At 37.8% G+C, this 24,232-nt stretch overlaps 2 protein-coding genes across 4 annotated transcripts in view; one reads left to right on the top strand and one right to left on the bottom strand.

The window, feature by feature from the left end:
* lrpprc (leucine-rich pentatricopeptide repeat containing) overlaps positions 1 to 12,717 on the top strand; it is a 60,408-nt gene extending 47,691 nt beyond the window's left edge. For both annotated transcript variants that reach the window (XM_084390789.1, XM_084390790.1), the window contains exons 31-38: positions 243 to 331; positions 452 to 653; positions 3,556 to 3,686; positions 4,271 to 4,386; positions 6,887 to 6,961; positions 7,096 to 7,180; positions 8,466 to 8,608; positions 12,486 to 12,717. In XM_084390789.1, coding sequence (XP_084246915.1) covers positions 243 to 331; positions 452 to 653; positions 3,556 to 3,686; positions 4,271 to 4,386; positions 6,887 to 6,961; positions 7,096 to 7,180; positions 8,466 to 8,608; positions 12,486 to 12,557 — 913 coding nt within the window. In that variant the 3' untranslated portion in view covers positions 12,558 to 12,717. The remainder of the gene's footprint in view (positions 1 to 242; positions 332 to 451; positions 654 to 3,555; positions 3,687 to 4,270; positions 4,387 to 6,886; positions 6,962 to 7,095; positions 7,181 to 8,465; positions 8,609 to 12,485) is intronic.
* A 2,416-nt stretch (positions 12,718 to 15,133) lies between these two features.
* abcg8 (ATP-binding cassette, sub-family G (WHITE), member 8) lies at positions 15,134 to 24,169 on the bottom strand. Of its 2 annotated transcripts, none has more exons than XM_084390573.1 (13): positions 24,059 to 24,169; positions 23,522 to 23,623; positions 22,180 to 22,327; positions 21,845 to 22,083; positions 21,591 to 21,723; positions 18,947 to 19,216; positions 18,709 to 18,871; positions 18,482 to 18,580; positions 18,198 to 18,397; positions 18,040 to 18,116; positions 16,279 to 16,546; positions 16,070 to 16,197; positions 15,134 to 15,986 (listed from the first exon to the last, which is right to left on the bottom strand). In XM_084390573.1, exons 1-13 carry the CDS (start codon positions 24,122 to 24,124, stop codon positions 15,849 to 15,851), a joined length of 2,031 nt encoding a protein of 676 aa, XP_084246699.1. In that variant the 5' UTR covers positions 24,125 to 24,169; the 3' UTR covers positions 15,134 to 15,848. The 2 variants fall into 2 exon arrangements, with proteins under 2 accessions (XP_084246699.1, XP_084246700.1); XM_084390574.1 differs by having other exon boundaries at positions 18,482 to 18,577.
* Positions 24,170 to 24,232: the final 63 nt, after the last annotated feature.

Genomic DNA, 24,232 nt, shown 5'->3' with positions numbered 1-24,232 from the left:
TAAGTGACGGAGGAGGGGAAAATGAACTGGGAGAGTGGATCCTGATTTGTTGGATTTGTTCAGTCTCACACACGTGCATGCACACAATTTTATGCTCACTAGTAAAGAAATAGCTCTCAGCATCAACATGCATATACAACAACATCATGTATTATTCATCAATACAGCTGATCCTACATAACACTGCTATTTCACAAACTTCAGTTCTTCAACCAGTCCCCATCTTCCTTTTGTCTTCTCAGTGCTGCTGATCATAATCCTAGGTTCAGTTTAAGTGACATTGCCAACAACCTCCTCATCATCTCTCAAGTGAAGAGATGCCAGATGAATGGTGAGTACACACGTTGATCTGTTCTCTCAGTTCAATAATTAGTGATACTGTGGACTATCTAGGTTTCTTCCATGGCTTTGTTTTATTAAACCTGACCACATGATCTGTCCCTGCTCACAGATGCCTTGGAGATTCTTAAGGGCATGTTACAGGCTGACCAGGTGCCCAGTCAGTTGGCCATCACTCGACTGGTTCAGGGTCTTGCTAGTGAGGGGAACACACAGGACATCCAGGGAGTGGAAGCCTTGGTGAAGACTTTAGGCTCCGTCAAGCTGTCCAGCATGTTATTTGTCAACAATACTGCCCTCGCTCATATGAAAAAGTAAGGAAAATTTTTTTTTTTTTTTTTTTGCCAAGGCAATAATTACTATTATTGCTCATAAAGGTGTTTAGAAGTTACCTCAAGTGGTCACATGACTTGTCCATTTGTTATCTGGACATGGATGGAGTACCTCACATGGTGCAGCTTGTTGATGACAGATATTGCTATCATTTTTTAAAGCAATCTGTTTTTCAAAGTATGCTTGATAGTGAATAAAACTGTCGAAATAATCATAAGACTTACTCTACTGTTCAAAAGTGTGGGTTCTGTAAGATTTTTTTCAATGGTTTGGAAAGAAGTCTCTTATGCTCACCAAGCCAATACATTTCTTATCAATGTTGAAAACAGCTTCTTAATATGAATCCGTGCTGTATTTTAGTTTTAGAATTCTTTGATGAAAGTTCAAAAGAACAGCATTAATTTGAAATAGAAGTATTTTTTTATTAATTTCTTACCCCAAACTTTTGAACAGTTGCGTACATGCAGAGTTCTTTCACTGACATAGAAAAGCTAGTTTTCAAAGTTTTTAAATTAAGGCATATTTTCACAGAGAGCACATGCAAATGAACAAAATCTTTAAAAGACATGGACATTTTTCAAGGTACAATTTAAAAAAAAAATTTTTTTTACATCCTCATCCAGTAATTATGAACAACTTGACAAGTCAATTGAAAAATCATGGCAATTCATTGGTCAAAAGGTGTGGGAACCCTGTAAATTGGGACATGACCTTTATCTAATGACCTGAATTTCAGTAGACACTTGTGGAAGCAACCACCTACAACACCGTCATCACAGCAGCGATGCCATGCACCAAAATGTATTTTACAGCTTCAAGACTCAAAGATCTCCTTATTCGTTGGCTTGGCTACTAGAGCAAGGCTTACAATACTTGAGATGAGCAGCCGTTCAGATGTTTTTAAACTGGATGCACAGTGAAACTAAATGCAGCAAAAATTGGCACCACATACCTTGCTGCTGGAGGAACGCAGATGACTTCGAGGTTAAGACTGTGATTGACTATGACAAAGACTTGATTGTATTGTATTATCTCAGAAACTCTGAACTACATGCTCAATGTTTCTAACAAAGGGAGCACTAGCAGACTGTCTGGCGGGTGAGATTAGATTCTACCCACACAATCTTTTCTTGGTTATATTTGTGAAAACAAATTCATGAAAAGAACAATGAAGCACCCTTGTTTCTGTAAATACCATGAAATGTGACCTTTTAGTGGTTTGACCTTGACAAAATTGGTGTCATCAAAGGTTTGTTGTGTAACAAAGGACCGTCTGCTCATGTGGCCTTTTCTCCCACCTCAATTTCATCTTCCTGTTCTTTCATCTTACCTTTCCTCCATCCCCTTCACCCCTCTTCCCCCATTATTATTAAAGGCTCAAATCTGCTGTGATGGCTATGACTATGTAGTCTGAATAATTCACAATGGACCATATTAATGTGGTGCCCGGGTTCCGGAGCCCCCATCTCGCCTCTTAACCAGTCAGCTTGGCTCAGCTGCACACAGCACACGTGTCACTGTTGCTTATGTCCCCCCGGGGGTCAGAGTTCACCCCGACAGGATGAAGCTGTGTGAACGGGGAAGCTGCCCAATCAGCCGTGAGGAACACTTTGCTCTTCCGCTGTCCTACACTGTCTCAGGACTTTAGGAATGGCGAAGAATGACAATCGACGGCTGAGCCCGGAATATTAATGTGGCCAATGAAAGTTTTATGCACTTAGTGTTCTGTAAATGAAAGTTGGGGATGGATGGGAAGCAGAAATGGAATGGAAATTTTCCTATGGCTTGCTTTTTTCTGCCTGCCTTTTAGTTTGAACTGTAAAAGTATGTTTTACAAGCTATCTTGTTCATTCAAGAAGAATAAACCTAAAACTACACTAGTTGATTATGAATTAAGTACTTGGTGTTAGGACTTGGTGTATATATTTAAACAGAGTTTCTGCTGGGCATTGAAAAGCATTAAAAGTGAATTTTGTGAAAATTAAGGCCTTAAATGGCATTAAAAAGCATTATATTTTATTCCTTCATGCATCATTTTTTTTTAGATAGCTTTGACTTTGATTTGCTGTCACAAAATGTGTACATTGTAGTGATAAACACACAGATCCAGTTTAGCAATTGTCTCCGGCCGGTGCAAAATTTCCCCAGTGCTGGATGTTTTGGGCTGGGACGTGGAGGAGTAAAACTCGTAAGGTCACAAAGAAATGACAGTGCAAATTCCAACGAAAGTGGCTGGAAGAATAAGTATTTAGTACATGGTTGCCGCCTGTTGTTGGTCAACATGGAGAAGCATTTTGCAGTGCATAGTGTGTAGTGCGTCATTCGGGACACAGCTATAGTGTTGGTTGATCAAAATATGCTTGTGTTGCACTGACATTGGTCCAAACTGATAAATGGTCCGTGAACCACAAAATGAGTAGTGCAGTATCGTTCCGCTTTCATCACGTTTGCCATCTGATGTTGGGAAATGTTGTAGTGGTCGCGCCAGCGCGACCGCTAACAAAATTTTGGTGTCACCGGCAGGAAAAATGGTCCAACGAATTGTTCGGTTTGTAATGCGTACCAAACCGAAAGCCTCGTACCGAACGGTTAAATACGAATACGTGTATGGTTACACCCCTAATATAAACATATAAAAGTCTCGTTACACTGTATTCAGCACAAGCTGGGCTACAATAATATGTGAGCTACATCTATGTACATGTTGGAGATAATAACGTTTATGCGTAGACACTTTTTGTTTACAAAGGCCATATGCATGGAACTGCGAGTCATGAATAATGCTGTATTTCACACCTGAGGAGATGAATGGATGAATGAGCTATAAAGGGGTTTGTTTAAATCACTAACACTGAGTATGAACTCTCCTTTCTCCCTCTGCAGTGGGGACATTGACAGTGCAGTGGAACTGCTGGAGTCCGTTTACACCCAGAACACAGAGAATCAGAACACCAGTATTTCCTTTGTCTTCCGCAAAGTTCTAGAGGCCAACAATGATGCTGCACTAGATAAATGTGAGACCCACACACCACCTCTTCATCTATATCAGTGGTTCTCAACCAGGGCACCTCTACAAAATATTTTGTAATCCTTATTTTAATCTGTCCCATCAACAACAGTTTTATTGTAGAACATAGTTCTTGAAACTTCTCAAAAACTCTATAGTTTTAATTATCAAAAAAAATACTTAGTAGTTTTACTAGTAGTGACACTTAAAATCACCATGAAATGGAAATTGCGTTCAAGTTTTCTCTCCTATTGTGACATATTAGACTGAAGTTACTTGAATGAGAAAAAAAAGTGGAGCTGAACCAGATTTGGTCAGTCAGGAATTAATTGGATTGTAGAATGTTAGTCAAGGGGCGGTTACAAGGGCATATATATGTGTAAATAGCTTACATGGTGGTAGAGTCTTCAAATGGGTGTCTTGAAGAGAAAAAGGTTGAGAACCACTGATACACAGTGAATTATTTGAGTACTTCTAGCTCTTGTTTGTGAGTTTCTGGTTTGGAGAAACATTAGAGCACCCATTGATGTGTTGTAACATAGTAATCACTGTGTAGGCATGTGATTGATTGACATCTCTCTCTATGTCCAGTGAGTGCCATGGCAGAAAGGCTCTGCAATCACTTTGCCTCCTACAGAGCCGCTGCAGACCTCTTCCTGATTTACTTGGACATGGGCAGGACAGAAGAGGCCAAGTTTCTCCTGCAGGTACCGTCTCTTAACAAACCAAGATATGCATGAGGACTCTGTGACCTTGCTAAATTGCTGAATCTAATTCGAGTTGGTATTGCAACTAGCTGACCCTGTTGCTAACCACAATTCCAACTCAAGTGAACACTGCTCTTTTTGAGCTCTTGCTGTCTCATATTTTAATCATTCAGTCGGTTTTACTTGCTTAGATGGTCTTGTACAAGATTTTTCCTCTCCCTTTTTCAAAAAGCACTTTAGCGAGTCGAGGAACAAAATGGCTGCATTAAGGCACCACTAAACCCAGGAGTGAGTAATATCCTTTGAGATGTCGAAATAACAGGAAGCTTTGCTCCACAGCGTCCCTGAGATAGAATGCTAAATATCAAAAGATGATTATTTTTACAGAAAGTCTTAGATCAGCGTGTTTGGTTTGATCTTGTTCGTTGTGTTGAAGGTGTTGTGAATGGCATCAGACTAACTCTCAGGAGTGAAGCTGCTGGGCTGTAGTTTTAATTGCTCTGATTGTCGTGAAGGCACTCTGCCCACCTAAGCCTGTGTTCATTTTAATATAGCAGCCTGTTAAAAGTCTCCCAGGCCCCTAGGCTTTTAATTCAGCACATACAAGAGAATCCCACAGCCTTCACAATTGGCTTGTAATGTGACCTCATAGCCGCTGAACCCAGAGTTTACTTTGCAGGGCAGACCAGCAGTTTCAAAAGACACATACCAACATACCAACACACACACACAGGACAGGATGAGACTTTTTCAAAACCCGCTCCAAAAAACGTTCATAATAAGAGATCATAAAAGTAATCCATATAAATCAAGAGCTTTAATCTGAGTCTTATATGATGAACAGATAAAACATAAAAAGATTGAGCTCATCAAATATGGTAAATGGATGTTCAAACGTGCGGGCTTGGCTTAACGTGAGAGAACTGTGAGGTTCTTGTTCTCGTGCTTCAAGCAAACACGCTTAAACTGCTGTTGACAATTTAAGGCCCGGTTTCACAGACAGGGCTTAGACTAAGCCAGGATTAGACCATAGATCAATTAGGACATTTAAGTAATTTTTATAAACATGCTTAGAAAAAAACATTACCGATGTGCATCTTAAAACTAAAAAGGCACTGATATATTTTTAAGATCAGTCAGTGCAAGTTTATTTCAGTGGAAACAGCTCAGACTTACATTTTAGTCTAGGACTAGTCTTAAGCCCTGTCTGTGAAACCAGGGGTAAATATGCATTACTCTTACAATGTCTTAACTTTTTGAAGCTTGAAAGCTTTGGTTACATAGACTTTCAATGGAGGAACAGAAATTTCTCTGATTAAAAAAAAAAATCTTTGTGTTTCACATATGAACAAAAAGTTGTATGGGTTTGGGCGAGTAAATGACAGTTTTAGTTTTTGAGTGAACTGTCCCTTTAAACTGACCCCGTTCAATTCCTGCTATAATCATGCCAACATGGTAAACCCAGAAAGAAAAGGACTTTTTATGTAGAGAAAAACTAAATTTAGAAATTACATCATCCACCTAGATCAGGCCATGGTGCTGAATTTTTATATTGGAATGGTAAATAATTCTAATTTCTGTATTGAAAATAAATGTTTTAGCTCAGCACCATTTTAGTGACTATAATTTAACGTGTATAAAACGTGTTTAAAAGTCCTCGTTTAGTAACCAAAACAATTGAAATTGAATCTTTGAAAACTTTTCAGCTCAAATAATGCATGCAAAATTAGTGCTTTTAATACAAGCTTCACAATTCTCTTTTGAGAGATTGTAAATGCCTATAACATGATTTAATTGCCATAAATTGCCATTATGCCACAAATGCATGTAACATTAATTGCTAAATAAAATGTTTAATCCATGTTTGCCTTAAAGGTAGCCACGATATCCATAAAAAGCCCGATTTCTTCATACATCCTCCTTTCTGACAAAGCTGCTTGAGGTGGTTGTGTCTTCTCAAGACCTACAGTTTCTGTACAGCACAGTTTACCCTTCCGGAATTCACTGTGCCTTCATTTAACTTGTGTTATATTGTCCTGATTAAAGAGTGTGAAAATTGCACACCGGTGCTTGAAAGCTCAGGAGCACGCCTTTATACGGCTAAGTGTAGATAATTGTACTTTAAATTGGGCCGACACTGTACATTTTAATTTTCATAAAGAAATAAGTGGTTATTTGCCTGACTCCATTATTAGCTGTATAATTAACCCTTAACTATAGAGCGCTGCACTGAGTGCTAAAGGATGCAATGGAAGATGGATACATTCAAAAACACATGCTCCCATCATGCTGTTACACACACGTCCATACGCTCCCCTCTGCATTCTTTTAACTGCCTGCTGTGTGGATGCAGGAAATACCAGTAATTGTTTTTATACCAAGGTTTATGTTTTGCTCAAGCGTAGATACTGTGCTTGCATGTAAACACACACGTTATGATATGCGGTAAATGTTTGTGTTGAGAGTTTTAAGGTCTCTTGTGCTTCTTTGATCGCTTTAGCGCTGTGCGGCTGTCAACGAACAGAAGGACGTAATGTTCACATACATGTTACGAGCGGCTCAGCAGCCGGGACAGGTAAGCAAACCCAGTTTGTTCTAGCCTTCATGCTCTAAACTTTCTTGAAATGTATGCACGGTGTTATTCCACAAAATCAGGCACAATATGGTCACAGTTTGTGAAATAAAGACTCTATTTTCCTTCCTGAATAGGCTGTTAAAATCAAGACTCTGGCTGAGCTGATTCCTGACTTCACAGAGAAGGAGAATATCTATTCACACCTGATGAAATGCTACAGTAAGACCACTATTTGTATCAACTCTAATTTTCAGGGTGATATACACTAGTGTTCAAAAGTTTGGGGTCAGTGAGATTTCTTCTTTTCTTTTTTTTTTTCTTTTTTTTTTATTAAACAAGAACACATTAAATTGATCAAAGGTGTCAAAAAAAATGTATAATGTTACATAATATTTCAAATAAATGTTCTTTTGAACTTTCTTTTCATTAGAGTTCTGAAAAAAAGCTTCCGTTTTCACAAAAATATTTATTAGCACAACTGTTTTCAGTTGATAAGAAGAAATGTTTCTTGAGCACCAAATCAGCATGTTGAAATAATTTCTGAAGGTTCATGTGACACTGAAGACTGGAGGAATGAAGAGGATAAATTCATCTGTCAAAACAGAAATAAATTACATTTTAAAATCTATTCAAATAGAAAAGTTATTTTAAATTGTAATTTCTGGTTTTATTGTATTTTTGATCAATTAAATGCAGCCTTGGTGAGAATAAAAAACTTTTCAAAAACGTTAAAAATATTGCCGACCCAGTTGTGTGTATAAACACACACACACACATCATGTACATGTATATATGTATATGTGTGTGTACACTTGTATAGATATCATCTAAAGATGCGGTCACATTAGTTCAATTTCACGGGCAAAAATGTCCGTTGTCAATAGCGCATGTATGAAGCACATCTCACACACAAGTTATTTTCAATTTCAAACCAGGCAGAACAGAAAGTTTGTCAATGCAGCAAATCCGTGAACCCATTGCGAAATCTGTTTGGGTGAAATGACTGAATTTCACCTGTGCAAAGGAACAAAACTAAATGTGACCACAACTTAGGAAACAATTAGTGCTATTGGTTTACTCTGTACTCATCTGGAACTGCACATGTTGTTCTGCCTCTGTCATTGAATAGTGTTTTATTTGAACATGATCACTGTTAAAAGCTACATGCTTCATCTGGTGGACAATGGCATTAAGTCTGTCCTCATCTCACTGGCCTGTTTGAGTCACCCCACTGTTTTGGCACACAGCAAAGCTAGTCCGTTAATAGTCGTCCAATTAAAAATGCAGCAAGTGGAACGCATTGACTGACTCACGGGAGGCACGTTTGCTAATTACAAACACATGTTCCCTAATGAGGGGCTACTTTAGCCAGCCTACCGTGAGAACTTTGACACGTTTCAGTACTTAGAGACCTCTGCAGCATCACTATTTCATGAGGCCTGATATGTGCAGGATGAAATATTGGTTGTTTAACACAGCTGTTGTTCCGCCTCACTCTCAACAGGTTTGGATAAGGACCTCAGTTCAGCGAAGGCTCTGTACGAGCGCATGCAGGCGGAGGGGGTGAAGGCTGAGGAGTTAACTCTCAAAAGACTGGCGCTACTATACAAGGAAGCTGGAGAAACTGTTCCCTTCCAAGAGCCTCAGGTAATCATCCACAATCATTAACACTTCATACATTTTGAACATGTAATTTTTTTTTATTAAATAAGAGGAATCATTTAAACCAAACAGGCATTGTTGTAAAGTCGATTGAAATGTTTAAAAATGTTTTTAAAAAATGTAGTTAAAAATAATGTTTAAATAATTGCAAAAGTAATATATTTTCCAGTTAATGAGCACAAGATTATATATGCTTTGTCCGAATATGCCTTCTTTCATACTATATAGTATGCAGATAACAGTATGTGAGTCTATGGAAGCATATGGGTAGCAATATTCAATTTTAAATGTAATATGCAAAATGTAAAATGACAATGCATTTCTGTATTTAAATTTACATTTTCCATTACATTTGTGTAACGTTTGGTGCAAAATGAAAATGATTATTGAATTATATAATTTACATTTGCCATTTCATGTAAATAGAATACATATTTTAATGCTTTATAAGTTGCAAAATGAAAATGTATTACAGAAATTATTAGATATGTTTAATATGTTCAAGCTAAAATTGTAGCAAAAAAAAATCATTTGAAAGTTATTTTTCTTAATTGCATTTACACTCACAGGTAAGACACTTGCGATTGCATTTTCATTAAATGTCCCGCAATGAATGTAGCAAAATTCAATGTTCAAATTGAGAGTGCATTCCGAGCCGATCACATCCCCGCCCCCTCCCGCCCTGTCAATCACTGCGTGAAGTTGTCCCCGCCCCCCACCCACTGCAAAACGTCGGCAAAATAGGCTCAATCGTTTTTACTTCGTTTGTGATGGTTTGTGCTGTACATTTTTCTGTTTGTGCTGCTTAGGTTTTTAGATATTAAAATAATATTTATTGGTCATTCTGAGGTCACTCAGGTAATTCTGAGCCCCCCCGCATGCTACAAATTCACGCAAAATAGTCTCGTTTGTTTGTGCCGTTAAAAAAAAAATTTGTGCCGCTTCGTTTTTTTAAATGTTAGACACTGAATTATAGACGATGACGTCACCAGCCCCCGACCTGCTCCACATTCACCCAAAAAAGGCTAGTCTTCTATGAATTTGACCCGTCAGATTCCGTGACCCTAATGTACCTATAGATTTACCAATATCTTATCAAAATGCTTAATAAAATAGAAGTGGGAGATGGTCATACATCACATGAGTCACTTTATTGAACATTACAGTCAGTTATGAAGAAATAAAGAGCGGTCACTATTTTCGGTAGCTATGAATTTGACCCGTCATATTCTGTAATCTCAGAGAAAAACTGTATGATCTCCAACATTATTGGGTAATTATTGTTAATAGTAATAAGAATAAAGGTAAGCATATGTGTATCAGACAATGAGAATATTTTATACAAAACGAAACCATCATTAACACAGTCCAGCATCAGGCAACAACAGCGCAGCAAAATGTTAACGACGCCTGATAAGGCAGAAAATTCTCCCAGACGTTCCAACATCGTACTGGTTCTATCACCTGCAGACGCATAATAATCGCTACCATCGCTACCGGAAACGCTACCATTTTTCGGTTTACGCTCCACTTCATCTGCCAGTGAATTTAACGCTCGTGTCTACTCTGCAGCCGCCGTGTTTCATTCCAACACCTTAAAACACGTAACACATAGCCTATGTTTACCTGTTGCCGAGCCCCGCCTTCACGCAGTGATTGGCTCGGAATGCATTCTCAATTTGCACACTGAATTTTGCTACATTCATTGCGGGACATTTAATGAAAATGCAATCGGAAGTGTATTAAGTGTGAGTGTAAATGCAATTAAGAAAAATAACATTTAAATGATAATTTTGCTACAGTTTTTACTTGAACATGTTAAACATATCTAATCATTTCTGTAATACATTTTAATTTTGCAATTTACATATTAAAACTAGTGAATGAAATGGCAAATGTAAATTATATAATTTATTTTTTTTCATTTTCATTTTGCACCAACATTGCACAAATGTAATGGAAAATGTAAATTTAAATATAGAAATGCATTGCCATTTTACATATTGCATTGTCATTTTACATATTACATTTCAAATTGAATATTGCTACCCATATGCTTCCATAGTGAGCCGAGTAGTATGTTCGAATTCATAATACTCATAAAACCGTAGACAAAAGGACCAGGAAGAGTACCTAAGCTGGGACTCGAACTCAGTGCGACCACGCTACATGTAGGAGTGCTGCCCACGAGGCTTTCGGCTCCGATTATGAAGGCAAATTGTTCATTTAGAATTTTGAATTGATTCAATTCAATGGACAGTTTGAACTCAGTGAAATGAGTCTGACTTAACCACTCAAATGATATTTTTGCTACTGCTTTTCATAAATTTTAGATGCTTTCATAAATCTTAAGACTTTCCTACTCTGTGTGTTGAGTCGAGGAATGGCTGGAAAGATGGGAAGAAAACGTAACTTAATTTAATGGCCAAATTGTAAGCACACTCAAATCTTTGCGATATTCATGATGTCGCCAGTGTTTATATCTTCAGCAAAATCATCATAAATATAGTGAATATTTTACTCACACGAGTGGTATGTTTCCTTCTGCAAACCTACACTACTGTTACACTTTTTTTTTCAATTTAATACTTTTATTTAGCTAGGATTCATTCATATTGACAGTAAAAACAATGTCATAAAAGATTTCTATTTCAAATAAATGCTTTTCATTTAAACTTTATATTCATCGAAGAGTCCTGAATAAACACGTATCATGGTTTCCATGAAAATATTAACACTGTTTTTAACATTGATGATAATGTAATAATGAGCAGCAAATCAGCATATGAGAATGAATTCTAAAGACTGGAGTAATGATGCTGAAAATTCAGCTTCACATCACAGGAATAAATTACAATTTAAAATATAAATAAATATAAAATATAGTTTTTACTTTCTTTTTGGTCAAATAAATGCAGCCTAAGTGAGCAAAAATCATACTGACTGTGAACTTTTTGAACTGTAATGTAGATGTTTGCTTAAGTGGTTTTATTCAACAAATTGGCCAATTCAAAACATGAGCTTCTTCATGAACCACATGCTGTGCACCCATTGTGTGGGCAGTTGTGATTTTTCAGCATGATTGGATGTCAAGCTTTTTTATTTAATAACCATTTGTGAAGTTGGTCAAGCACTAATTGATAAGTGTCCAGTTCGAAGTCACACCTGAAATACTCACTCCTATTTTTACAGTAGCGCAAGACCCGCCTCAGTCCACTTCGCACGCTATTGTATTTACTCCCTGTCAGAACTGCGCTCCGGTGTTTTTCAACAGCTTTAGAGGAGACTGCCAGCCATCTACAAACCTCTGCGCTCTCAGTGCACCTTTTAAGTTCTCACAAAGCAATCTCAGGTAGCACTCCATCCCGCTCCATTCAACTCCTTCGGTCCCGCGGCCGCCACTAATACCACAGTACAAAGAGTCTCCGGAGAGAGGCGATAAGGAGAGATTTGAGGTGCCGTTCACATCTGGCCTCATTTCTCGTACACAGCGGCTGTTATTTATCGACTTTAATTACCCCATTAATAAGGGAATATACATTGTTGGAGAAATGGTAATCTTCTAAAAGCACTCACCTTCCAAAAATAGAGAGCCTGTGCTGTTTAATTACGGGAGGGGGAACGAGTAAATATGTTATTTGTGAATTAATATGGTTTGTAAGATGAAACGAGAGCGTAGGATTTGTTTGGACCGTGTGGTTGTTATTAGTTTGCCCTAGAGGGCAGGAAACACAACTACACACACAGAGCCTGACTGGAACACAACACTCACTCAAAGTACAATTGTGTTGGACATTTTTGGCTTGTTTTGCCTATTACTGAGTAAAAATGAAAAATGCTTTTTTGTTTTTTTGTCTCGCAGGAGTCTTTTCGTTTCTACGCAGACAAACTGAAGCAGCAGCGCCTAGAATCCGTGGGGCCGGCCGACGACTAAAAACACCTTCCTTCCTTCGTTTTTTTTTTTTATATACAGCAGATGTGCACAGCTTGTGTGTTATACTGTGATTGTTTGTTTTTGCCCTTCATAATGTTGTCATGATATAGTTAACGTGTACATAAATATTTATGCAAATAAATGTGAACCCAAAACTTAAGTGGCTCTTCTTTTTTTTATCTTTTCTTTTGTTTGATGGAAATATTCATATAAGAAGCGTTAAATGACAACATGGATTATTTGTGAAAAGCTCAGTAAAGTTCTTTACCATTTCATTACCAATAATCTTAGTTTTGTAGCAATATATACAATGCTGTATAATAAACATCTCATTGGAGCAAACATGGATCAGCTGACATGCATCCTGCTTTCAATTTTTTTTCTTCTTTGAAACATACATTTATCAGGATTTAGCACAAGTGCCAAAAACGTACATTATCTAGCTTTTAAAACAAATGCATGATTTACAAAAACCTTTCAAAAGATTTTTGATATAGCCTTATTGGAACACGCTTTGAGCTGTAAAATCTTCTACATATTTGAATAAATAAACATTCAGACTGGAACAAAGAAAAGCTGTTTATGGATGTTTACCAAAGCCCTGCTCTAATCTTTTGCCAAATTGAACAAAAGTGTGGAAGGAAACGAACAGAACATCGCTGCCATCCAGTGGCAGTCAACTGAAGTCTGAAGAGATCTCGCTGTGACCGTCGGTGGACCGGCCCTTCTGTCCTGGTGTCTTTACTAGTGTAGGTTTGACCTCTTACCTCTCTCTCGTGACACAGTATTGTCACTGCAAAGGTCATTGAATACCAGTAATACTTTGAAGCATGTTCTTCAATTTTCTAATGTAGATAACATTGAAAATTAAATCTTAATTTTTTTTTTTACATTTAGATATCAAACCACTAAGTAAAAGTTGTGAAGCACTATGTGTATTCCAACATTTTCGATTCCAGGTACATTCACAGATGCATTTACTTTGAATAAAATACATCTACACTACAGTTCAAATGTTTGGAGTCTGTATGATTTTTAAAAAACAAATTTTTTGAAAGAAGTCTCTCATGCTCACTAAGGCTGCATTTATTTGATAAAAAAAATTCAGTGAGAACAGTAATATTGTTACATATTTTATTACAATGTAAAATAACAATTTTCTGTTTTAATTTATTTTAAAATGTAATTTATTACTAAAATGGCAACGCTGAATTTTCAGCATAATCATTACTCCAGTCTTTAGTCACATAATCTTTTTTAGAAATCAGGATTTGCTGCATTATCAATTTTTTAAAAAATTTTTCAGGATTCTTTGATCTATTTATTTAAGAGGACTTAAAAGTATGAATTTATAAAAAAAAAAAAATCGTACTGACGCCAAACTTTTGATCTGTAGTGTAGGCTATATTATGTGTTTTTTTGCAAATGAAAGGTCACAGACATTTACTGTGACACTTGCTCGTATCACATTTTTGAGACTTATATGTATATGCTATTACGTTATGTCACATTTCTGCATGTCTTAGTGTTTTTTCGTTCGTTTCGCTCGGTCGGGACTCGGGAGGAAGCTCAGGAGAACACCAGAAGATTTGTTCAAGTCAAATGCAGATGGCAGAGTAAAAGCTGATGCGATGCCTTAGAGAGATGACATCTTTCAAGAGCTCTTAGCAAGCTCACTAGCATCATTACGTTTTAAAATGATATATAAGTGATGATATCAAAACAGTTTGGAATCTACCATTTTTGTCTTCACAGATAGGCTACTCACACTGAAGTCTTACAAGCATGGCCCGTTTCGGTTTCCTCCATTTTAACAAACAGTAATGTTGATAGGTTTTCCTGTCATACATTCTAAGACTACTTTAAATGTCATGTGCCGACACACTAAGAGCTACTGTTATGACAGTTGTTTTGCTGTTCATCTGTTTCAGACTTTGCTGCTCGTGCGTGCGTCATATTTATGACCATCAGTGGAGCAAAGCAACGTTGATCACTGGATTTGAACCATGCCAGGTCATAAAAACCTATTTTACAGATCTCAAGTTAGCATTGACCCAACCAAATCTTACAACTGTACATTAATATATACTAAATACACAATTCATCTCCATATGTGGCAAAAATAGAATTCCATACACAAATATGGGGATGAGTAAAAAAGTCACGTGACTGAAACAGATAAGCAAGTCTATACTATCTTGCTCTTAATTTTACAGAAACATTTGGCACACAGACAGTTTTACAGATATCTCGGTTGCACTTTATTTTACATGTATGTGAATTTATGTGTACTTAATGTACTTACCTAAGAAAGTACTGAGTAATATAAGGTAACAACATGGGTTAAGATTAGGTACAGGCTTGTAGTTATTCCCCTGTTATTGTAATGACTATAAGTACATAAGGAACAGGACTGTAAAATAAAGTGCTACCAATATTTCTCATAAAGAGACATCCAGATGTGTACGACTGGAATATTTCCAATATAAATTTGTTCCTGACACTGACTTTGACATTAGGTTGTATATTTGATTGTTTAATACAAATAATGTTTGAAACGTCACACGGTCACAGCATTAGTTTTTATTTCTCTAGCAGTTGTAGTTATTTATCTCTCTGTTCAACATCATGCTGCATTAAATAACAGCAGACATGTGGAATCAAACACAAATACATTCCGAGTAGCAAATTCTTAGGCCTAAATCTTAGCATATATCTGTATGTTGCACCAGTGCATTTGGGTTTCTAAACATTTAAAACTTTCAAAGCTCTTGTAGTACACTGTGACAAATATACATTGTGACATGTTACAGTAAATTTGTTGAAAGGCATCTTCCAAACATGACGTCTAGTGGTTTAACCAAAAAATTAATAATTAAGTAAACTTTAAAGAGTGAAAAAAAAAAAAAAAAAACATAGTATGTTACTGCCATCCAGCGGCAGTTAGTGGTAGTACAATGAAACTCAATATAAATTGACGTAGTTTCAGCCTCAATCACCCAGTCATCTCAGAAGCCTTCAAACTGAAAACCAGAGATTGTTCTGTTGTGATTGAACTCAATAGATGAAATGCATCAGTACACTGAATAAAATGTCCGTAAAGAGTTAAATAATGAGATTCCATACTTTGAATCTTCAACATATTTGGCATAACATAATCATTTTGGTGAGAGCTATATTTTAACTTGACAGAGTTGCTTTATAAAATCTGTGGTTATAAGACCGGTTTCTTGGCAGGAACAAGCTGCAAATGTGGACCCGATTTTATGCTGCTGATTTGATCTGTCCTCCTCACCAGTCCTGACTGGATTTCTGTTTAATGAATCTTAATGACAGATAATAGAGCAGTATGAAAACTAAAGCAACAGCAATAAGCACCAGGTAGCAGGAATACAGTGGATACTGGTTCATGTTCATCATCTCCACAACCTGAAAACAAAGCGTAACATTTTAATGTAATGGTATCCATGAATATAAACCATATAGTTGTTCAGTAAGGTCAGATTACTCACCTTAATCCCATCAAATTCTACAGTGAGGTTTCCAATAGAGATTGGGAGTCTGGTCCCACGGAACTGAAGCTGCAACATTCCCTCAAAACCCCAACGCATGAAGGATATGTAAGAAAACCAAGACGCCACTGTTGGTAATGAAAATCAGTATTAATTCAAGGAATACTAGCAGATTTGTAGCTATAGTGTCAACTCAGTGATGTTTTTACCCAGCCACATGTTTTCCAGACTAATGACAAAGCCAGCAGTCAAGTAGAAGACAGTGAAGAGAGCGTTGCCCATGAAAGACGAGGTCTGCAATGTTGGCAGGGCTGCCGCCACAAATAGGGCCATGCAGCGACTGCAATACACCATCAGCCACACCAACAGGAAGCTGAGAAGGAAGCGGTCGGGAGCGCTGTTGAGCCCAGTCAACCAGTAGATGGGCACACCGTATACCAGTGTAAAGGCACAGTGCTCTGGCAGCTCACCAAGGACCTGAAAGAAACACTGGCTTGAAATATCTCATTTAACGTCAAGAGCTGACAAAGTCCACCGGTCAAACAGGAGCGAATATTCAACTGATGACCTTTCACTCACTTCTGTTTGAAATGTTATGTAGCTCAGATGTAACTGCTGTTCAAGAGTTTCTATTTCTAACTGTCTTAATAGAAACATATATTAATAAATATAATGATTCAAGTCTAATAAAGTTGCCATGAAATCAATTTTTTTTACAGAATGTTGCAGTGTTTATTATAAATGATTTATCCGTGCACCTCCCCCTCCATACGACATTTGTTCTCTTCATGATGTGTGTCTCAGGGGAGGGTGGAACTAAATATCCTCCACAACTGACTGCAAACTGGCACTCAGATCTGCCTCCATTTAGTTAACAACACCCAGCTTCCCGAAGGAAGAAATCAAGTCCCGCCTTTCATTTTTTTCTCATTCCAGAATCAGTTTCACTCAGATATACGTTACAAAATGGAAGAAAAGACTATCGCAAGTTCCGTTTCATGCCGACTTTAAATTCAAAAGACTGGTACATGACATACAAATCTGTAAAAAATGATATGATCAATAAGTCATGACAACATGACTTATACATTACTTTATGTACTAAATAAGATTAGCAATTGTCAACTTTTTTCCTAACAAGTTATACAAGACCCAACTCATTTTTTAAAGTCAGTTTAATATAATTTAAGTTGAAATTACTTATACAGCCAAGTCGATTGACTTTACAAATTTAAGGCTGCAACTTCTGCAATTGCCGCAATTGCATTAATAAACCAGAAGTTAATATAGAGCAACTTATATTTTTGACTCAAAATTGCCCCTTTTTTTTAGTGCTTTAACTTATTTCAGTTAGCTGTTTAAGTTTTTATCTAATATTTCTATTTTATATTAGCTTTAACTACTAAAAACAATTTGTAATTGTTTTAGTTAACAATAACAACACTGATGTTTAGTCCCTCAATGAATCGGTGTGTTTGAACAAATGGGTTGAGTGAAGAATTCAAGTGACTCACTCAGAAAGACAGTCACTTGTCGCCACCTACTGGTATAATGATGTAACTCGTGGAAAGAGTCACTGAAAAATCCCTGCTATACTAATTGATAAACTGACAGTCTGTCTGGAATGCATAAACACAGAAAAGTGGAATGATATAAATAGTGAATGCCGCATGGCTGATCAAATTCGAGGACCAGAACTAACTGTTGTATATTACTAATCACACAGCGCATTGTTCAACCATCTATTGTAAAACATTTTACAAAACCCAAGCCAAAAAACTGATCAACACTTTTGACTCTGTAACGGCACATGAAAAGCTCTAGAAAATCCTATATGTGTCCAGCATTTACAACAATATGAAATTTGTATATTAAATATATAAAAAAGGTGATTTTATTGTGATGTCTAAAGGTCTATACATCGACACCACTGTAATTTCTGAAGCTCTAACATAATGCAGTTTATTTACCTTGGCAAAAAAGTATGAGGTGACTGAGTACATGCCATCTTCCAGTTCATGATAAAGCATGGCTCTTTCTGAATGACCTGTAAAAAACAAAATATTACACCACTGGACTTCAGGAGACACCCCCAAAAAAATAAAAAAAATAAAATGAATTTACCCACACTTTGCGATGACGTCCAGCACAACAGCAAACGGTGTCAGAGCTCCTATCATGTAGAGCAAAGCCACAGTATCTTGGATAGAAAGACGCTCATCCCCAGCTCCGAAGTAAAGGAAACCGACGAGGAGTGACATCAGCAAGGCTTCCAAACCATGAACCACCAGCGTCACCAGGTCCCGGTAGTTGTTAAATACCTGCCGCCTATAAAAAAGACAGGGAAACAGCTTTCAGGAGACACTTTGAGCTAAACATATTTACAATAAAAAGGGTTTCCAGTTTATTTACCTGATTAGGATTGTGAACTGTTGCACTTTTCCTGGCAGGCGATCCTTCTGTTTGGAAACTGTGATCACTGATTCCTTATTCAAAACATGAGGAACACTGCTGGTGTAGAAATTGTATTATCAGCTTCTGTGCTTTTCATTTTCATTAATGTATGTGAGGTTATTATAAATGCTTGTCATGAAAGCTTATATGAAAGAACAAATAACAATATGAATATCAAAATTTACCTTTGAGGGGTGTCCGATGCTGAAGGACCACAGTCTTCTGATTTCCACATGAAATCCTCTGTGTTCTTTACCTTCTCTACAAACTGGGCTGCTAACGTCCTGGCTTTCTCCAAACATTGTGCTTCTTTTTCAGGACTGCGCCTGTCAATGCTTATCAAGTCCACTGTAGGAGAAGTTCACAGTTCAGATACAACAACCACATGATCAACTAAAGACATCGGTTCTTCTTTCCACTCACCGTAGTAGTCAGAGGGGTTGCAGTACCTTGGACACGGGTACCCAAGAGCAGTGAAGTAAGGTACCATGTCTTTGGCCTGACCGCAGTACACAGCTGAACCAGAAGACAGGAGCACCACCAGGTCAAAGAGCTGAAAGATATCTGAACGAGGCTGATGGACTGACAGCAACACCAGGCGGTTCCCTCGAGCCAGACGGTACAATGTAATGACCAAATTATGGGCCGTGAAGCTGTCCAGACCTGAAGTAGGTTCATCTAGGATGAGAATACCTGAAAACACATCAAATATAACTAAAGTCATGATTCTGACCAGTGTTATTTTATAGGATCATTAAGATACTAGTATGTTTTTATTTACTTTTAATTATTTTTTTATATTTCTTAATATTTTCCAATTTCATTTTAATTTTAGTCAAAGTTTTAGTAGGCTAATTCTATTTTGTCATTTTTTTGTTTTATTTTCTATATAGTTTTTATTTTAGTAGCCTAAGTTAAACTAAATGAAAATGAGTAATGCTGTCTTGGCAACTAAGTTAACTAAGCTGCAATAAAATAAGTTTAGGATTTTCATTTTTGACTTCGAGGATCTCCTCAATCCCGCCGTCACGTCTTCCATTGAAGAAGCAGAGGCTGAGGGCTCGGAGGCGGACTCGTCCATCACCCAAGTTGAAGTCACCGAGGTAGTCAAGAAACTCCTCGGTGGCAAGGCACCGTGGTGGTGGATGAGATCCGCCCCGAGTACCTCAAGTCTCTGGATGTTGTGGGGCTGTCTTGGCTGACACGCCTCTGCAGCATCGCGTGGCGGTCGGGGACAGTGCCTTTGGACTGGCAGACCGGGGTGGTGGTCCCTCTTTTTAAGAAGGGGGACCGGAGGGTGTGCTCCAACTATAGGGGGATCACACTTCTCAGCCTCCCCGGGAAAGTCTATTCCAGGGTACTGGAGAGGAGAATCCGGCCGATAGTAGAACCTCGGATTCAGGAGGAACAGTGTGGTTTTCGTCCTGGTCGTGGAACACTGGACCAGCTCTATACCCTCTACAGGGTGCTGGAGGGTGCATGGGAGTTTGCCCAACCAATCCACATGTGTTTTGTGGATTTGGAGAAGGCATTCGACTGTGTCCCTCGCGGCATCTTGTGGAGGGTGCTCTGGGAGTATGGGGTTCGGGGCCCTTTGCTATGGCTACCCGGTCCCTGTACGACCGGAGCAGGAGCTTGGTTCGCATTGCCGGCAGTAAGTCAGACTTGTTCCCGGTGCATGTTGGACTCCGGCAGGGCTGCCCTTTGTCGCCGGTTCTGTTCATAATTTGGACATAATTTGGACCTTCTCCTGGACGCCTTCCCTGGAAGGTGTTCCGGGCATGTCCCACCGGGAGGAGACTCCGGGGAAGACCTAGGACACGCTGGAGGGCCTATGTCTCCCGGCTGGCCTGGGAACGCCTCGGTGTCCCCCCGGAAGAGCTGGAGGAAGTGTCTAGGGAGAGGGAAGTCTGGGCATCCCTGCTTAGACTGCTGCCCCCGCGACCCGGCCCCGGATAAGCGGAAGAAGATGGATGGATGGACTTTAATTCAGTGTATTGTATTTCAAGTAACGTTACGTTTTTTAAAAAACGTTAACGTGTTTTAGTTTACAATCTGGATGGTGTTTGCAACCAATAAGCTACTTTTTGAAATGAGTTTAGTTTAGCTTTTTTATATTATGTTTAGTCTTTTATACTTTATGGTCTTCGGGTTTAGAAGGCTTTAGAAATAATTAATGTAGGCTACACAGTACACACCCTTTTCGTTAAAAAAATCTGGCGAGTCACAATAGTTCATTAAACCGATTCGTTCAAACACACTCCATTTGCTTTGAGACGCGACGGTTGCTTTGGCTGTTTGGCGAAGCAAAGATAGACAACAACTTAAAATGTAAGTTACTTGATGTTAACTTCTTGTTTATTTAACTGTTGCATAAAAGTAATATCACGCTCATAATCGCACGTAAATCTTCTCCTCTTTTCTAGACCCAAATCACAGAGATATAGGCTACGTTATTCACAGCAGCGCAACCTTTTGATTTTTAACGGGAAACTGAAAGCGCGGCTGTGAGGGAAAGACATCTCTTCAGTGGGTTGTACTATTATTTATTTTATGTGTTTTTGGATTGTTCTGCTGACGAAACACTGCAAAATATACCTTTCCAAGAAATTTCAGTTGACAAAAACTGCAGGCAACATGAGCGGTGGAAAATTTCAAGTGATCTCACAGCCTCGCTTTCTTTCCTGTCATGGCGCTGCTCTGAATAAGGTCTATTCGGAACAACATCATAATTGCTCGTGATATTGCTTGATTTCGAAGAGAAAACATTGTTTTTATCTACAATAATGTGCATGAATCATCAACAATAATATTTAGAACATGCTTAATTCAAGTAAATAGAATTCTTGAAGCTCAAACCGTTGAGCATGGCACTATCAAGTAAGCAATGCCAAGGTCATGGGTTTGATTAATGAACTGATTAAATGTGTTTAGGCTGCTTTAAATGCAAAGTCACCTAGGGTAAAAGCTTCTGCTAAATGCATTTATGTAAATAGGGTCACATTTGATTTCCTGTTGACTTTAAGCGTGTTTTCATTTCATCTATGTTGGTTTGTCAAAGACTCACCTGGATTCCAGAGTAGCTGTACAGCGATGCTGACCCTCCTCCTCTCGCCACCTGACACTCCCCGCACATACTCGTTCCCCACTCGTGTGTTGGCGCACTGCCTCAGACGCAGCTCTGCGATGACTTCATCCACCTGTAAAGGTCAAACACACCCCACACCCCCAACAGGTGAGATGGGATGCTGATAGTTAATCACGCATAACCTTTAACTGGGTGATTGTGTAAGCATTTACTGTATGTTCTCAGTTGCTCACCCGCTGATCTCTCTGTTTCTGTGTGAAGTGCGCAGGCAGCCGCAGTTTCGCCACAAAGGCCAGCGTCTCTCGTACTGTGAGATGCGGTAACAAGCGGTCATCCTGCCGCACATGAGCAATGCTTTTCTTCACCAGGGAACGTGTGGAAGGTTTCCCGTTGATCAGAATCTCTCCTGAATTCATGGAGCCACCCTCATCTCGACATGTTATGATGTCCAGTAAGGAGGTCTTCCCACAGCCTGCAACAAACACTTTGTTTCTTTCTGGCTTTTTATGATGGTTTTGTTCTTAAAGTGCACTGTTGAAGAATTCTGCACATATAAAGTTTGACGTACCCGAGCTGCCAATGACAGCAAGCATCTGGCCACTGTGCACACGTAGGTTTAGATCATTTATAACCGTCTGCTTGTTGCTGTGCATTTCCCAGGGCATCTTAAACTCTGACAGCCTCTCATACCAGGGTATCTGTGCTGCTGTGTCCAACTGTATGCAAATATAAATTTATTTATTTGGGCCTTTAAAATGTTTGAATGTTATTGTATTAGATTTGGGGTCTTCAAATTTTTTAGGCAGAGGACCTCAGTGGACACTAAGATGGAGCAGGGAGCACATTATGTATAAAACTGAATTATATAGCCTACATATATGAATTATAACTGAGGGATAAAGCCTATAATTAATAAACTTAGGCTAATACATTGTAATGTGGTATGAACAATGACACATTTGGCTTCTTATCGTTGACTTTGTTCAAATATTGTATGTGGTTGATGTAAGAACTTAATATTGCATTTTTAGTTAACAGTTTTTTTTTTAGTTTTTTTTTATTATTTTTTACTAATATTTCAAAACCAGAAAATTATAAAACATTTTCTTTATCATTTTGAACAATTTATTATCAGTGTGTTGTACAATGCATTGAAAAGTGTTTTTGGCCAGTTAAGTTGATATTTATACATCTACAATTTAAAGGTTTAGGGTCACTAAGACAAATAAAATAGATATACTTTTATTAAGGACGCATTAAACTGTTCAAAAGTTACAGTAACATAATTTATAAAGTTACAAATTATTTCAAATAAATGCTGTTCTTTTAAAATTTCTATTCATCAAAGAATCCTGAAAAATGTATCTGTTTTTTTTTTCCCACAAAAATATTTATTAGCACACCTGTTTTCAACATTATTAATAAGAAGAATTTTTTCTTGAGCAGCAAATCATCATATTAGAATGATTTCTTAAGGATCATGTGACACTGCAGACTGGAGTAATGATGCTGAAAATTCAGCTCTGCCATCACAAAATTACATTTTAAAATATATTCAAATAGAAAACAGTTATTTTACTGTGTAATAATATTTCACAATATTACTTTTGTTTCTGTATTTTTGAACAAATAAATGAAGTCTTGGTGAGCATAAGAGATTTCTTTAAAAAAAAAAAATCTACTGACCAAGTAGTGATTGTAGTGTATATAAATTGCCCATCATACATTTTAAATGAATTATATGTCCAAATTCTTTTTTGGGCCCACTGCATGTTTGTATTTCTACTTTCTAAAAAATTTCAAAAATGGATGAAGTCAAGTCAAGTCAACCTTCTTTCAATATCTAAGAAAACAGGAAGAAAAGTGTAATTTGAGGAGTAATTTGTTGTAAATGTAAAAAGATTTCTAACCTCATAGTTCAGATTGCGGACTTCTATTTCATTGCGGCCTCCGCTGTAAGTAAAATACAGACTGCTGTCCTCCTCTGGAGATGAGAAAACAGTGTCTCGACCCTGTGTGTGTTGAAACATGCAGTTGATGCAACAATGCAGATGCCTGTCACTTATATATTTGATTATCATTCATTTACATTTAAACACAATCTATTACTCTTGGTTCTTTGTGTCAGTACTTTTGGTTTAAAGTTTATTGGGTTTAATTAAGATTCTGCTTTTTTTATATTTTTTTATCAGATCTATCAAATTCCAGCAGATAAGAGAACTGGACTGAGTTGTCTGCATGGTTCAGGGTCCATTTATGTAATAGAGCCATTTGTACAGAATCACACTCGGTGAACTTGACTAAATAAAGCAATAGCATGGAAATTATCCTATACTCTTGTTATGAATGTGAATACAACACTTATAAAACGTGAACATTTTCCTCTGGATATAGGTTAACTTTTATGTAGCGGCTGCTTGTATATTCATTGTTCATTATGAACTCACCCTGCTCTGTCTCTTGTCTCTAGAGCTGAAGCTGTCTCCTGAATGGAAAGCACTCTGGTCTGACATGGTGAAAAGGGGTCTGGTGTCCTGCTTAGAGAAGTACCTGCTCCTCTTCTTGTCCTGGAGAAAACTGAGATGTGGCAGAGAGAAGCGGCTCTATATAGCAAATGGAGC

Source organism: Rutilus rutilus, assembly GCF_951802725.1.
Source record: "Rutilus rutilus genome assembly, chromosome: 20".
In the NCBI taxonomy this organism is placed as follows: domain Eukaryota; kingdom Metazoa; phylum Chordata; class Actinopteri; order Cypriniformes; family Leuciscidae; genus Rutilus; species Rutilus rutilus.
The sequence above is the reverse complement of the archived record's forward strand: the minus strand, read 5'-3'. Positions and strand labels throughout refer to the sequence as shown.

Coding starts and splice junctions, on each gene's coding strand:
- abcg8 (XM_084390573.1), bottom strand. CDS start 24,124: ATGTCAGACCAGAGTGCTTTCCATTCAGGAGACAGCTTCAGCTCTAGA. Junction 23,624..24,058: donor GAGACAAGAGACAGAGCAGG/GTGAGTTCATAA, acceptor CAACACACACAG/GGTCGAGACACTGTTTTCTC. Junction 21,724..21,844: donor AGAAACAGAGAGATCAGCGG/GTGAGCAACTGA, acceptor TGACCTTTACAG/GTGGATGAAGTCATCGCAGA.